At 33.5% G+C, this 16,832-nt stretch overlaps 1 protein-coding gene across 1 annotated transcript in view; it reads left to right on the top strand.

Annotated features, from left to right (window-relative positions):
* The first annotated feature begins 741 nt into the window (after positions 1-741).
* The window catches only part of LOC114333420 (uncharacterized), a 206,975-nt gene continuing 190,884 nt past the window's right edge, over positions 742-16,832 (top strand). Inside the window, exon 1 of the mRNA XM_050649438.1 lies at positions 742-976. Coding sequence (XP_050505395.1) covers positions 820-976 — 157 coding nt within the window. The 5' untranslated portion in view covers positions 742-819. The remainder of the gene's footprint in view (positions 977-16,832) is intronic.

The following is a 16,832-nucleotide window of genomic DNA, read 5'->3' as shown; positions in this document are numbered from 1 at the left end:
GTTGGATGTAGAGTAATATTTTTATTTATTTTATGTGCAATTAGATTTAAAACTTAGACTTTTTCTTAACCTTCGGATGGCCAAGCGGGGGAAATTGTGACCCCAGCACATGTTTTTCTTTAATAAATTCAAAAGTATTTTCAATTTTTAACTCATTATTTTTTTATTTGACTTTAACATCATTCTAGATATGCTCATATTTTGAAATAAAAAAAAGTCTGATATATTCTGAAGTTGATGTTTAATAAAATACCGTCTATTATGTGTAATTCCAAGTAGTTTTACGCTAATGACGTCGACTTTGCAAAGTAACAAGACACTTACTCAACATACACACTACACATGACACTAATACTCATGTTGTGACTGGCTGAATGACATAAAGTCCATGCCATAAAAAAAAAATAAAAAAAAAAATAAAAAAAAAACTTCATTTTTTTGTTAATTGGCATTTTTGACCTGGGCCATTCCCCCCCCCCATTGGTCATCCGTGTAACAAAAAAGGTTGGTCATCGGAAGGTTAAACAATTTATAATTCAAAATATTTTTCTGAAGTATATTTATCACAATATTGTTTAAAAATATATATAGATTTTGAATAAATTTTTTAGTAGTTCTGGAAACTAATTTTAATAAATATATTTATATATTATTGTTTACCAGTCTCTTTATGCCTTAATATGGATTTTTGGGCTATTTTAAGCAGCGCTTAAATAAACTTTAACATTTTAGGTGTACCTTCAATTTGCCGAGTTTAATTTAGAAAAACCTAACGACTGCACCAGCAATTTCGTTCAAGTATTTTCCGGAAAAACCGATATGGCGTCCAACGACAAAGAGTTTTGCGGCTCGATAGCAGACACTGTCAACTCAAAGCCAGGGCAAAATCGTATGTTCGTCAGATTCTTCTCGGAATCAAAAGGCAAGAAAACCCTCTTCCAGGCAAACTTTACAGCGTTCCGAGATCTTGGACAAGGTAAGTCGTTATTTTTTATGGTTATAGAGCTGTTTTACTATTTTTGTAGTCCAGGTATTGAGTATTAAAAAAATGGAAACTAATGTGAAGTATTAATTGGAAAAATAAGTTCACACCAATTTTTAGTAAAAATTTACTATATTTTGGTTAAGGACTGCTTACGGAGCATATTAAGTAATTTGTAAATGTAATAGGTCTGGATCTAAAATCCAAAACAAGAAAAACTAAACTTAGATAACCTAAAATTCCCTGAGGTACAAGAAAGATTTGAGAGAACAGTGGATGAAAAATTACTAGAATAAAACACAGCAGACTCCACAATAGAAAATCAATGAAACACCATAAGCAGTATCATACTAAACACAGCGAAAGAAGTCATAGGAACAAAGACACAACGGAGAGAAGAAACATTGTTCGATGAAGAATGCAAACAAGCTATACAGGAAAGAAATGAAGCACATAAGAATTACATACTCAGACGTACTAGAGAGAGAAAAACAGAATTTGAGAACAAAAGACGAAGAGCAGATAAACTGTGCAGGCAGAAAAAGAGAAACTACGAAAACCAACGGATACTAAACATAGAGAGGGAGTTTAAGGAAAACGAAACACGTAGTGCATACCAACTTATTAAACATTTAAGACAGGGATACAACCCGAAGACTAGCCTCTGCAAAAATAAGAAGGGTGAAATCATTAGCGATATGGACGAAATTAAGATAACCTGGATGACATATTTTAAGGAAGTATTAAACAAAGGGGCACAACCACCTTTACAACAACAGAGACAGCAGCAGGCACGGCAGGAGGTACAGCAACAAGAGCTGGGGGAAGATGGAGAAGAAAATGAATTAACTAGACCCCCAAAGCTAGAGGAGGTCCAAACGGCAATCCACATACAAAAAAGCCATAAAGCACCGGGAATAGATAAAATACCGGCAGAACTACTCAAGCAAGGAGGAAGGAATTTGACACAACAGATGTATCAGCTAATACGAGAGATATGGATAGAAGAAGAAATCCCCCAACAATGGAAGAAAAGTATAATCTGCCCTATTCATAAAAAAGGAGACAAACTGCTGTGTCAGAATTATAGAGGCATCTCTTTACTTTGTTCGGGATACAAAATATTCACAAACATCCTTAATCGAAGACTTCAACCTCTCACGGAAAAAATCATCGGGGAATATCAAGCAGGGTTTAGGCAAAATAGATCTACCATTGACCAACTATTTACAGTTAAACAAATACTAGCCAAAGCATGGGAATATGACATGGACGTTTACAATCTCTTTGTAGATTTTAAACAAGCCTATGATTCAATAGATAGAACAATTCTACCTAATATATTGGAAGAATTTGGCATACCATCAAAATTAATACGACTACTTCAAATGACAATGACAGAAACAGAAACACAAGTATGTATTCAAGGACAGATCACTGATACGTTTACGATAACGCAAGGACTGAAACAAGGCGACGGACTGGCTCCAACGCTTTTTAATATTGTTCTTGAATATGTAATTAGACGGTTGACGGTAAGCGGAAATAACATACTTACAAACAAATCTACCCAATTAGCAGCATACGCGGATGATATAAACATAATGAGCAGAACAATAAATGCAGCGGAAGAAACCTACATTGAGTTGAAACAGAGTGCAGAAGCAGTAGGGCTAGCAATAAACACAAATAAAACAAAACTACTCATAAAAACCAGATCAAATAGACCGGCACAACAACACTTTATTGACGATATAGAACATGTGAATAGATTCACGTACCTAGGAATGGATCTGGTTGCAAGCAGTGAAGAAGAACCGGAAATAAATAGAAGGCTTTTGCTAGCAAACAAAGCCTATTTCGAGATGGGCACATATTCAAATCGCGAGACGTACACCGGAAAACAAAACTCCGGGTATATAAAACAATAATCAGGCCCATAGTAAGTTATGGCTGCGAAACATGGGTGGTAACACAGAAATCTGCCAATGCATTAGATGTGTTTGAAAGAAAAGTATTACGTAGGATACTGGGCCCAATAAGGGAAAATAACAACTGGCGAATTAGGTATAATAGAGATAGTCCAGAAAGCCACTGCGCATCCGCTAGGAAAAATATTCTAATTCGGATTTTTTGCACAATATTACTCAAAAAGGACCCCTTTTAACAAATTTGCATGTTGCCAGGACCAAAAGTTTGTCAAACATTTTTTAAACGTTTTTTTTTGTTTTTTTCCTGAAATTATTTTTTTTTGCATGGAACAAAATTTTTTTAGGTTTTTTGGATCATTCCAAACAGAAAAGGTCTGTAGTGACTCTTCTCTAAAGTTGATAGTTTTTGACACATAAGCGATTAAAAATTGAAAAATTGCGAACTCGGCCATTTTTAACCCTCAAAAACTATATGAAAAACTGAAAATTTGAATGTTGCCAAGATAGATAGATATTCTTTAAACATCGATTAATGAAATCCCGAAGAGTTTTTGCAATACAATATCAAAAACCCCTTTGTTTTTTAATTAATAATAATAATAATAATAATAATAGCGTTTATTGTCCAACAGAATCCATTTACAGGACAAAATATTACACAAATAAAAAATTAAATAAAATATTAGTAATTCATAGGTATTGATAATATAACAAAAATTTTACAAAACTAAATTTGAACCTAAAGAAATAAATTATTAATCACCTAGGTAGATCTTGGCCGTAGAAATCAGTTGCTTTAAACTGCAGTTAAATATATCGCAGTAAATACTTAAGGCATTATAATAGCTGCACATGACGAATAGAGGAGAATTTAACATAAGGTTAGTTCTAGCTTGTGTATTTCTGAACGTAATCGAATTTCTTACTGGATAAGACGGAACGTTAAAATTTATTTGTCGAAGGATATCAGGGCTGTCAATGAGATTATGTAGTAGCTTGTACAGGAATACCAGGGAGGCATTAATTCGTCTAGATTCTAATGAAATTACGTCCAAACCGCTACATAACTCATTATTGCAGATACCCCTCGTAGGATATATACCATTAATTTTATAAGACAAAAATTTTAAAAATTTACGCTGAACCCGTTCTATAATTTGGATGTGTACATCATAAAACGGTGACCAAATGATAGAGGCATATTCCAGTTTACAGCGTACAAAAGTGTAAAACAGTAATTTAATGACCTTAGTATTAGTGAGATTTCGACTATTTCTAATTATAAATCCATAAGATTTAAGTGCTTCTCTAACCTTTATATTAACATGTTCAACAAAAGTGAGTTTGTGATCAAATATAACTCCAAGGTCTTTAATTTTAGTCAAACGTTCCAGTTCATTGCCATCAATAATGTAAGGATGGTATATAGTAGACTGTTTCCTGGAATAACTAACCACCTTGCACTTATTGGCATTAAGATTCAGATGATTTTCCTTACACCATTCATGTACGAGATTCAGTTGACTCTGCAGAAAATGACAATCGTTAAGGTCACTTATCAATGAATAAATCTTTAAGTCATCAGCATAACATAAACATGGTGCAGAAATATATTCACACAGATCGTTAATAAATAACAAGAACAATAATGGACCTAGATTAGAACCTTGTGGAACCCCTGAAGAAGCAAGGTACTTTGCCGATTTGTAACCATTGTAAGAAACAAACTGCGTTCTATTTGACAAGTAAGACCTCATAAAAGTAACAGCATCCTCAGAAAGACCAAAGTGGTATAATTTAGAAAGCAATACTCCGTGGTGAATTCTATCGAACGCCTTCGAAAAATCGGTATAGACGACGTCAACTTGACTTCTATTATCTAGGGCCTCTGAAATATATTGTGTGACCACTAATAAGTTTGTTACAGTGGACCGACTGGAGACAAAACCATGTTGGTATTGAGACAGCTGATTACGAGTTCTTGAATAAATACGATTATACAAAATTATTTCAAAAACCTTCGACAGATTGCAAATTATGGAAATTGGTCTATAGTTTTCTACCTGATCCCTTTCACCAGTTTTGAATACTGGGCACACTTTTGACTCCTTCCAGAGACTTGGATATTCTTTATTCAGAAGACATAAATTAAAAATTTTTAATAGTGGCACAGTTAAGGCACCTATGCAATCCTTAACCAGAAAAGATGGTATATTGTCAGGTCCACACGTCATTTTGTCTTTCAATTTCTTACTAGCAGAAATTATCTCAGATTCTACAATAGGATAAAAATTTAAGTATTCTGTGTTAACTGATGAAGAGTTAGCTTTAAAATTAATATCAGATGACAGAAAAACACTATTGAAAAATTCTGCAAAAACATTCACAATATTTTGTGGTTCGGAGGTAGTAATGCCATTATATTTCATTACACCAGGAATTCTTGAACTATTATTTTTCGCATTAACATACGACCAAAACTTCTTGGGATTGATGGATAGAGATATTTGGATGTTATCGACATACACATTGTATGCCAAACTGATTTTTGATTTGGCAAGGTGTCTTAACCGTTGAAACTCAAGCAAATCACAATGATTTTTGAATCTTTTAAATTTTTTTCGAAACTTTGCTTTTAATTTGATGTTCTGAATGATGTCAGCATCAAACCAGGGTGGATATTTATGACTAAAATTTTTATAAACTGGAATATACGTATTAAACAAAGAAAACATTTTATCATAAAAATTACTTAAAATTACGTTAACGTCACTAGTAGTATCCAGAAAATTCCAATCCGTTTCGTACAGTTCTCGATATAAAGCAGGAAAATTTGCTTTTATAAAGTTATAAGTTATTTGCTCAGAACCATACCTAAATATAGGCTCTTTCACAAATATATCCGTAAATGTAATTTGAAGAGCTGGGTGATGAGAGTCTTCATAGAGCAACGGTGAGTCATCATGCTTCACTTCACAACTGAAATGCGATAAGACTAAATCTAGCAGTCTACCCAAATGATTAACAACATTGTTAAATTGTCTAAGTCCAGTAGAGCCCGTAAAACTTAAAACTACAGAAGTTTGGAAATCAGACATATCATTATCAATGAACTTTGGAACATTAAAATCGCCTAGTAATATGGAGTTATTATATAAATAATCAAGTTGCCCTAAGCAATCGAAAAAATATTCAAAGTCAACTAAACTTAACCTATCCGGTAAATAAACAACAACTGTATAAAAATGTTTGTAACCAATCTGGCACTTGACAATGATTAGATCAATTAATGGAAATTGAGCATCGAAAGCCGTAATATCCAATATTTCGGATTTTATGAAGTCTTTTACCGCAAGCACTACACCCCCACCCTTCACCTTATCCACCACATGGAATTTTCGGTCCTTTCTATATACTACATAATTATTCGGAAAGAGTTCCATGCTCGAAACATCACCGTGCAACCACGTTTCACTTAATGCTATGATGTCGAATTCACAATCACTAATGTTAGCATTAAATAATGCAACTTTGCTATTTAGACCACGTACATTTTGATAATAACATGTAAGTTCAACGTGTTGGGATTTACTTGATTTGGAACTGCTGGACACGTTTAGTTTAAAGAGCCATCAGTTTTACTGACTAGAGTAGGTCTGCCCCTTACATACTTAATCGTCAAATTCTGTTCTCCATGATCTGTTCGCCGTTTCAGTTCTGTCCGAAGTTTATTCATATATTCTCTCTGCCGAGGTGTTTTATCATCAGAGATTGAAATGGTAGAGAAAGTAGATGTGGCTAATTTATTCTTGGCACGCAAAAAGGACTTAGCCTGTGCGGGTGTGGAAAAGGTCACTTTGATTGGACGAGCCTTATTTGAACGTTTACCAATTCTGTGCACATGTCTTGAAGAAATCGGATTTACATTATCACCGTGTACTGTAATTAGAATCTCGTTTACTTTATTATTGTCTTCCACAGCAGAATTAGTTTCTGGGACTTTATACAAAATGATATTATGTGATCGATTAATACGGTCCATGGCTTCTTCAATTATATCTTCCTGATGTTCGGAATGTATAGTAGTGTTAATATTAGCGATCTTTCTTTCCAACTCTTGCAATTTCGTTTCCACAAGATTGGTTAAAAATTGCTTCAATTGATCGAGCTTGTCCTCTCCATTACTACAAGTATTACATAGTACTTTTACATTTTTACTACGCATTCGTGTGATCCGAATAGCATCATCGCCCTGTAAGCCAATGCAAGAAGTATGCAAAGAATTCATACATCCCGAACATTTTATAAATTGTGTGTTATTGGTAGATTGTTTACAGTTTATACACACAGGCATAATTAATTCTTCGTCCAATTTACAATTTACACCAAAATTAAAAGTCAATTAAATGGCAATTATACTTTGTAGGTAGATATTCGATAGTCGACAAATGATAAATTAGACCAGTTTTTTTGCTTGTGTGCTGATATAAACGGCAATATAATTAATTATTGCATATATCGGGATTCACATAGGATAACCAATAAAAATAGGTACTCACGGTTGTGTATCTTGTAATAATGAACACTTTGTGAAAATTTCACTAAAAACTGACTTGTATAACTCAAGTAAATGAATGTTCAATGTGAGCCACAAATAATACGTGTTTACTGTTTGGTTAACTATGAATTTTTTAATTGCCAATCAAGCGTGCGCGACACTATTTTGCACCGTTGCATGTGTATACAGTATGGTGCAAATGAAAGGAATAAATTCGTTATTTCGTAAACCGGTGACTTTAAGGAAAAATCCCAAAACAAGTCAGTTTTTATTTTTAAGTTATGATATTGTGGCATATATAGTATACTAGTGACGTCATCCATCTGGGCGTTATGACGTAATCGATGATTTTTTTAAATGAGAATACGGTCGTGTGCTGGCTTATTTGAAAGGTTCTTCAATTCTCTATTCAGTAGTAAAAACATGTACACAATTATTTATACAGGGTGTCCAAAAAATTTTTATTAAATTAAATCATTTGGCAAATAGACAAAAAAATTAAATTATTGGACACCATGTATAAATAATTATGTAAATGTTTACATTACTGAATAGAGAATTGAGGAACCTTTCAAATGAGCTAGCACACAACCCCTATTCTCATTTAAAAAAATCATCGATTACGTCATCACGCCCAGATGGATGACGTCACTAGTATACCATATATGTCACAATATCATAATTTAAAAATAAAAATCGACCTGTTTCGGGTTTTTTCCTTAAAGTCGCCGGTTTATGAAATAACGAATTTATTCCTTTCATTTGCACCATACTGCATACACATGCAACGGTGGAAAATAGTGTCGCGCATGCTTGATTGGCAATTAAAAAGCAAAGGAGTTTTGAATATTGTATTGCAAAAAGCTCTTCTGGATTTCATTAATCGATGTTTAGATAATATCTACCTACCTTGGCAACATTCAAATTTTCAGTTTTTCACATAGTTTTTGAGGGTTAAAAATGGCCGATTTCGCAATTTTTCAATTTTTAATCGCTTACATGTCAAAAACTATCAACTTTAGAGAAAAGTCACTAACGACCTTTTCTGTTTGGAATGATCCAAAAAACCTAAAAAAAATTTGTTTCATGCAAAAAAAATAATTTTAGGAAAAAAACAAAAAAAAAACTTTTAAAAAATTTTTGACCATTTTTTGGTCCTGGCAACATGCAAATTTGTTAAAAGGGGTCCTGTTTGAGTAAGATTGTGCAAAAAATCCGAATTAGAATATTTTCCTAGCGGATGCGCAGTGGCTTTCTGGACTAAGAAATATACGAGCAATATAGCGAACCAACTCTAGCACAACACACTAAACTGCAGAGATTACGGTGGGCAGGGCACGTGGTCCGCATGCATGAGAATAGAATCCCCAGAAAATTGCTGAATGCAAGAATGCAGGGAAGAAGACCGGTTGGAAGACCTAAAAAGAGATGGGAAGACGAGGTCGATGAGAATGCCAGGAACTTCCTGGGAACGCGTTCATGGAAAAGAACAGCGGTAAATCGAAATGATTGGAGAAGCTTATTGAAGGAGGCCAAGGCTCGATTTGGGCTGTAGTGCCATTGGATGGATGGAATATAACGAACATAACATAATATTGCCGTTGACTGATAAATATACTGGAAGATACGAAACTAAATGAGCGTTTATGTACGACACCAGTGGTTTTAGAAATAGATGGCGTTAGCAGCTTTCTAGGTACGAGATTGAATTTACCTGAGATAACGATGAGACGTATTCAGTTAGCTTTGGTTATCGGAATTTGGGGTCGGTCGGGTCGATCGGATTATAATAAAATTATTTATTTCTTTTGATGCATTTAAATTTGAGTTCTCATTCAACGATAACAATATCAATCTTTAAAATAATTATTGGAGTGTACCTATGTATTTATTACTTTCTAAACTCGTTTTTAAATTAGCAAGAATAATTGTAGTTGTAATTTGCCTTTTAATTTGAATTCTTGAAACAAATCATTAAATATTCTAAAGTGTATTTAATAATTTTATATAATATATATAAAAATATTATTTATTTAATAAAAAATTTATTTAACGAGAAAAATACTCTCTGGGTGATTTTAGATATTGTACATTTCTTATTTGCCTCATAATCTCAATAAAAAATAAGGTAGTTATTTTCGTTAACTACAGTCTCTTCTGATGATTGTATATTTTGTTTGGAGATATTGCAACTGTATTTACTTAAATGAAATTGACTTAGTAACCCGCTCGGCCACTTTAAACTCTTTGAGAGAAAAATGGTAAGGACTCGTAAATTGTTGCAATCGCGATTTCCTACAATTTCTTCCAAGTTTGTTCGTGCGGTCGATATTTTCTGAGTTAGGGGGAAAATAGTGACTAAGTATAATTATTGAATTATTTATTAATAACTTTACTTCTTAAAGGTGCCGTCCGTGCATTGTATTGTCAGGCGAGATATTAGATAGTCACGATTACATTATTCTATTAAGAGTAATTTCATTAATATCATTTGGCGAATATTACCCAGCCATGACATCTTTTTCTAGACCTCTCTTACCCTCTATGTTTCCTTCGAGTTCCAGTTGCCGAGAAGTATATCGTTCTCCTCGCAATATGTCCCTAAGTATGTCCATGATATTCTAAGCTTTCGGTGCAGGCACCTCATTTCAAAGACTTCAAGTTTGTTAGTGGAGCTGGCCTTTATTTTCCATGCTTTCATTCCATACAAGAGAACAAGCCAAACGTAACACTTTAGCTTATTGTATCTCAGGTTGAAACCCAAATTTCAGTGAACAGTAGAGAGAACAGTGAGAGATATTTTTCATTAAGTTTAGCCCGTTTGAGCTGACAGTCGGAGTGAGTGTATATTGTCTTACCAAGATAGACGATTATCCAGTTTTATTCCCAAGAAGTTAATCAATTCTGAATAATTTATTGTAAACTCTTTAGGAACTACTTATTGACTTTTGCTCTCAGAACGAATTTCAAATAAACAATACGTTCTTCAGACACAAAGATCAACACAAATATACATTCAAAAATACAAGAGCACACAGATCCGATATTGATTATATATTGACAAACAGAAACATCCATTATTCTCAAGTACTAGATATAAGATGTTTCAGTGCAGCTAATATTGGAAGTGATCACAACCTAGTACTTGGAAAAATCAGAATACATCTACAAAAAAACAGGAAAAAAGACCCTATTGAATGTAAGACAAGAATAAAGGTAGAATAGCTACAAGACTTGTCAACACGAGATCTATACCAGACAAGACTGCAAAAAGTACTGAACGAAAACTACATAGCACCAGATGAAGATATAGAAGAAAGTTGGAGGAAGATTAGAGATAATATCAAAATGGCAGCAACGGACGCACTTGGAGAACGTAAGATAAGTAAACATATACGAAAGAAAAGGAGAACACCCCATGGATCTGTGAAGAAATAAAAATAAAATGCCAAGAAAAAAAGAAAATCTTGCTAGAATACAAATTCAAAAGAACGAGACAAACATATGAAGAATATAAAAGAGTTTGAAATGAGTTAAACTCAATAGTAAGAAGGAAGAAAACAGAACATTGGTAAGAATTTTCAAATAAGATGGAGCACGACTTATACGGAATGCAAAAGGAAATGTGGAGAATGATAAGAGGTCAAACAGCAGAGAAGAAGGAGTTGATAGAAGTAAAACATATTGATACAAATATATGGACAACTTACCTAGAAAACCTGTATCAAACAGCTAATCATGAAGAACTGGAAAACCAGGATTGGAATCGGATAAGCAAACAGAAATTAAAGAGGAAGGTATAACGAACAACTTAAAACAGATGAAAAATAGAAAAGCACCAGGAAAAGATTGAATAGCTAATGAACTTTTAAAATACGGAGGAGAGAGACTTCACAAAGAACTGAATATCCTGATAAGTAAAATAATAAATACAGGAAGAATTTCAGAAGAATGGAGTACCACTCAGATGATAGCGTTATTTAAGAAAAGTGATAGGGCAGACCCCAGTAATTATAGAGGGATAAATTTACGGAGCACTATACTGAAACTCACAACAAAAATTCTGATGAAGAAAATAATGGCGTGCATAAATATATCGGTTGAACCACAAGGATTTAGAAGTGGAAGATCATAACGATGCAGTTTTTGTAATAAGACAAATAGCGGAGAAATCATTAGAATATAACAAGTGAGGGTTTTCCTGTTTTATATAAATAGAGAGAGCGTTTGATAGAATACAATTAAAAGATGTGATACACCTACTATATGACAAAAATTTACCACTGGATATTATAAAACTGATAGAAAACATTTATGTACGAAATAAAATAGAAATGAAAGTCAATGGAATAGTAACAGAACCCATATAGAAGCAAACACAGGAATCAAGCAAGGAGATTCACTAAGCCCTCTACTGTTTAACATAACGCTGGATGCAATAATAAAACAAGTGAAGAAAAAAAGAGGGTAAAAAATGGGCGACAAAAGATAAAAATACTCTGTTACACTAATGACACCGGGTTAGTAGCAGAGTGTGAAGACGACCTACAAAGATTACTGCACGAATTCAACATTAACGCAAAAGAAATGAATATAAAAATATCAGCCCAAAAAGCAAAAAGCTTAGTAATATCGAAAGAACCAATAAGATGCAAATTGGACTTAGGCAATAAAAGTAAATACCTGGGAATTAATCTATCAGCCGACAATAATATCGAAGAAGAGATTAAAGACTAATAATTAAAGCCAGTAAAACGGCCGGCTGCCTAAACGACACAATTGGAAACACAAACACCTTAGAGTGGAAACAAAGGACCGAATATATAAGTCAGTTGACTGAAGTTATTAGACCAGTTATGACTTACACTGCCGAAACAATACCAGATGCGAGCAAAATACAAAGACGTCTGGAGACCAACAAAATGAAGATCTTAAGAAGGATTGCTGGAAAAGGACTATGGGACAGCGTAAGAAGTGAGGAAATCAGATGCATCTGTGTGATAGACAATATAAATACCTGGGTAAAGAATAGAAAAGAAGAGTGGAATCAACACATAAGCAGGATGTCTGAATCAAGGATAGTAAGAATAGCCAGAGACAAGTCACCGTTAGGCCGAAGAAGTATAGGACGCCCAAGGAAAAGATGGAATGGCAATTTAGGGACAGAATAAAAGGCACCGTTGAAGAAAAACAGGCAGTACTGCCTATATAAAAGAAAAAGTAGAAGAAGAAATTCTTTAGGTAGATTTTTGGTATTTGTGTGCTTCTTTGGAGTTTTACTGAACATTTTTGTTTTCGTTTTAGTGGGAGAAAATTCTAGGCCAGTAGTATTTGACCAATTCTCTAATTTCTAAATGACTAGTGGGTTAAGTGATTTAGCGATGTCATTGGAGGCAATCAGGAAAAGTGCAACGAGTAGACTATTGAGGAATGTCGTTTAATTGGATTTTTGAGTCTAAAAGAACGTTATCTATTCGAATAAGTTTCGTCTATATAGGAAATTACTAATAAATTTTATATTTCCTGGAATTGACCAACTTCTAATCCCCAAATGGCACGCGTTATAAAATATACTTAATAAAAGATAGCCATAAGCCAAACATACTTTATCACGTCCAAATGACCCTTGAATTACAGATTCAATATCCACTGGGTTTTCTAATGTAGATGTGGACTTTCTAAATCCACTTTCTATAAGGCTAGGTAGCTAATATCAATAAGTCTAATACTATCTAATATCTATCAAGTGGATAAACTGATTAATTGTAGCAAGTTTTGTTCTATTGAGATTTTTCACTAAGCTAATATTTTTCGAGTTATTTGCGATTGAATATGTTCGTTTTTTAACAAAAAAAAAAACACGTTTTTAGACGGTTTTAGGCAAATAACACAATAAGTAAGTATTTTATCGAAAAAAGTACCTATTCAATAAAAATATAGTTTATAAAAAATAAAAAAAAAATGTCGGTACAAAGTCTTTATACTCAGTAGAAGCAGATGAGTTGTAGCTAATGAAAAGTAAGTTCTTATTCGTCAAATTCCAAATCGAATATTTTAACGTGAAATAACCAAAAAATAAAGCACATTTCTGGGAAAGCTCATCGCAACTTTTTTTAAAGTGTTTAACCTTTAACTACCCGCGCATCAAGTTATAACATAACTACACGCGTGGCGTACTTTGTACGCCACAAGAAAATACACTTAAAAACAGCGGATTTGATTATTTTTTTTTGAAAAAATACACTTAGTTGTTTGTAATAAACCTTATTCGGCATCAGCGAATACTTGGAGTTCCTTTTCAGTAAGCCAGTTGGGATTTATAACTGGAATCATGGAATAACTGGATTCCATGATAAATAAAATTACTAATAAAAAATTTTTTTAAATGTGATTTTTTACAGGAGAAAAAGTATTGTTTATAAAGATAAATATATTTTGTGCCATAATGACTAAAAAACAATTAAAATATTTACTTATATTACGACTTATAGTAATATAATTCTGGGGTATATTGTCCACCACCGGAAACAACAAATAATAAAATGTAAATTACGATATTTCCAGAACGCCGATTATAACGAAACTAAAACCAAATTTTAAAGCACATTCCAGTTAATATATTTCCAGTAGATTCTTATATCTGGCGTACAAAGTACGCCAGCGCGTGTAGTTAAAGGTTAAAAAAGCTTTGTTTTTGTTTTTAAAACAGTTTCTAGCATTAAAGTAAGCACGTTACGCTGAAAATAAAGTTGGTCCTTTTTTGTAAAAGATAGTTTTACAAAAGCATGAAAATCACCCTCTAAAAGGGAACTTGCATAAAATTTTTATTTCGAAAGAGATACTATAAATTTGCTATAAATCACAACAGAACACGATTAAAAAAAAAAGTTGTTTGTATTTTTCGTTTGGCCCCTCAAGACCAATAAAATCAAATTATTGTTACCGCTTCACAAGTGACTTTACTTATGTATTGTTTACAATATGATCTGTAAGTTTCATCGTAAATTTAGTTTTACAGTATTTTTTTTTACTTTGAAAAAAAAATGCCACTTTTTTTAAATAACTTTCTAATTATCAGTGATACGAAATATCCCAAAGTGTAAAGGTTTTGCTTTTCTGATTATTTTGTTTTTCTGTAATACAAAAATTGGTTAAGGTATGGCTGTCACGAATTTGCATATACTCGTGATTAGTGACTCATTGTAGCCCTTTTAACTACAGCTTTTCAAAAATAAGCACTTTGAACCAATGAAACTTACAGATCCTCTTTAAGCATACATACGTAAAGTAACTTATGAAGCGCTACTGATTAATGTCATTTGAGATGCTAATTAGGAGGTGATTTTTAGATTTTTTTTACAAAAAAAAGTGATCAACTTTATTTTGTGCGCAACTTGTTTACTTCTGACACTAGAAACTCAAAAAAAAATAAAGATGTTTTTAAACTTTTTAAAAAAGTTATGATGAGTTTTTCCCGAAAAGTTGTTAATTTTTTGGTTATTTCATGTAGAAATATTCAATTTTGAATTTGACTAATAATAAGAACCTACTTTTCATTAGCTACAACTCTGCTTTTACTAGGTCTGCGACTTCATATATCATATTTATATAAAACATTTTTTTCACTTTTTGATAAGCTGTATTTTTGCTATGAATGTTTTTTTTCGTGGAATACTTCCTTTTTAAGTTATTTGCGAAAATCCGTCTAAAAACGTACTATTTTTTTAAAAATGAATATATTTACTCGCAAATAACTCGAAAAGTATTTACTTGTGAGGTCAAGACTAGTGAAAAAAACTCTAGTCAATTTATATTTTCAACATTTTTGCAGAAACAAAAACAAAAAAAAATCAATACAGATTAATATGATACTGACTTCTTCTTCTTGACTGGCTTTACAACTCGGGGTGAGTCTTCGCCGCATCCACTATGGCCCTCCATCGTCTGCGATCTTGCGCTTCGATTTGCCATTGTTGTACCCCAATCCTAGATAGATCGGTTTCAACATCATCCTTCCATCTTTTTCTGGGACGGCCCACTGATCTTCTACCGTCTGGTCTCTCGAAGAACACTGTCTTTAGCACTCTGTCTTCCTCTGATCTTACTACATGACCTGCTCATCTTATCCGATTAGCTTTTATATGTCTGACGATGTTTTCAGTACCATATAGAGTCACCAATTCAGCATTGCGGCGCCTTCTCCACTCTCCTGTCAATTCATCTCTTTGAGGACCAAATATCATTCTGAGGACTTTCCTTTCAAATATCAGCAATTTATTTATTTCTCGCTGATGTAGAGTCCATGTTTCACTCCCATATGTAACAACTGGGCGAATAATTGATATGTACAGTCTTAATTTAGATTGTCTTTTCAGCAGCTTAGATCTTAATAATGATGATAGGGAGTATAATGCTCTATTTCCCGCAGCTATTCTTGCTGAGACCTCTTTTTCTATGTGATTGTCCTCTGTGATTACTGCTCCCAGATATTTAAACTCTTTTACTACTTCAAAGTTGTGGTCATTAATAGTTACGTTCTGCCTAACTCTTGGTCTTGGATTTTTGGTCACCAGCATATATTTCGTCTTCTCTTCATTTATTCGAACGCCCAGGTTACCTGTTTCCTCCTCGAGCTCTGAAAACACCTCCCTTACGTCTCTTGTAGAATGTGCGACTGCATATAGATCATCGGCAAAGGCCAACAATAGTTTTGATCCTCGATTTGCGAATCCCCCTGTTAGTTCAGACGATATTTTACTTATTGCGTATTCTAAAGCCAAATTGAATAGCAATGGTGATAAAGGGTCTCCTTGTCTAAGCGCTGATGTTATACTAAATGGCATCGATGTTCTGTTGTCTATCTTTACCTGTGCATATGAGTCTGCCACGCACATTTGAGTGAGCTGCACTAATTTTCTTGGTATTCCCATTTCTAGCATTGCTAGCCATAGTCTGCTTCTTTTTATCGAGTCATATGCTTGCTGGAAATCTACGAAGATTTGGTGTACATCTCGGTTGAATTCCCAGTTTTTTTCTAATATTTGTCGGATGGTAAATATTTGATCTATTGTTGACCTTCCACTTCGAAAGCCGCATTGGTAGTCGCCTAGAATATCTTCCGAATACGGAGTGAGTCTCTTTAGTAGGATAATTGATAGAATCTTATACGCTGTACTAATAAGCGATATGCCTCTGTAGTTTCGGAATTGCTCTTTATTTCCCTTCTTATGTATGGGTATTATAACGCTTCCATTCCATTCTCTAGGCATTTTCTGCTGTTGCCATACTCTGAGAATAATGTCATACAATTTTTGATGTAAAACGTTTCCTCCTTTTTTTATCAATTCTCCATTTATACCAT

This window comes from Diabrotica virgifera, chromosome 4 (genome assembly GCF_917563875.1).
Source record: "Diabrotica virgifera virgifera chromosome 4, PGI_DIABVI_V3a".
Classification (NCBI taxonomy): domain Eukaryota; kingdom Metazoa; phylum Arthropoda; class Insecta; order Coleoptera; family Chrysomelidae; genus Diabrotica; species Diabrotica virgifera.
Note: the sequence above shows the minus strand (reverse complement) of the source record. Positions and strands in the feature narration are given on the sequence as shown.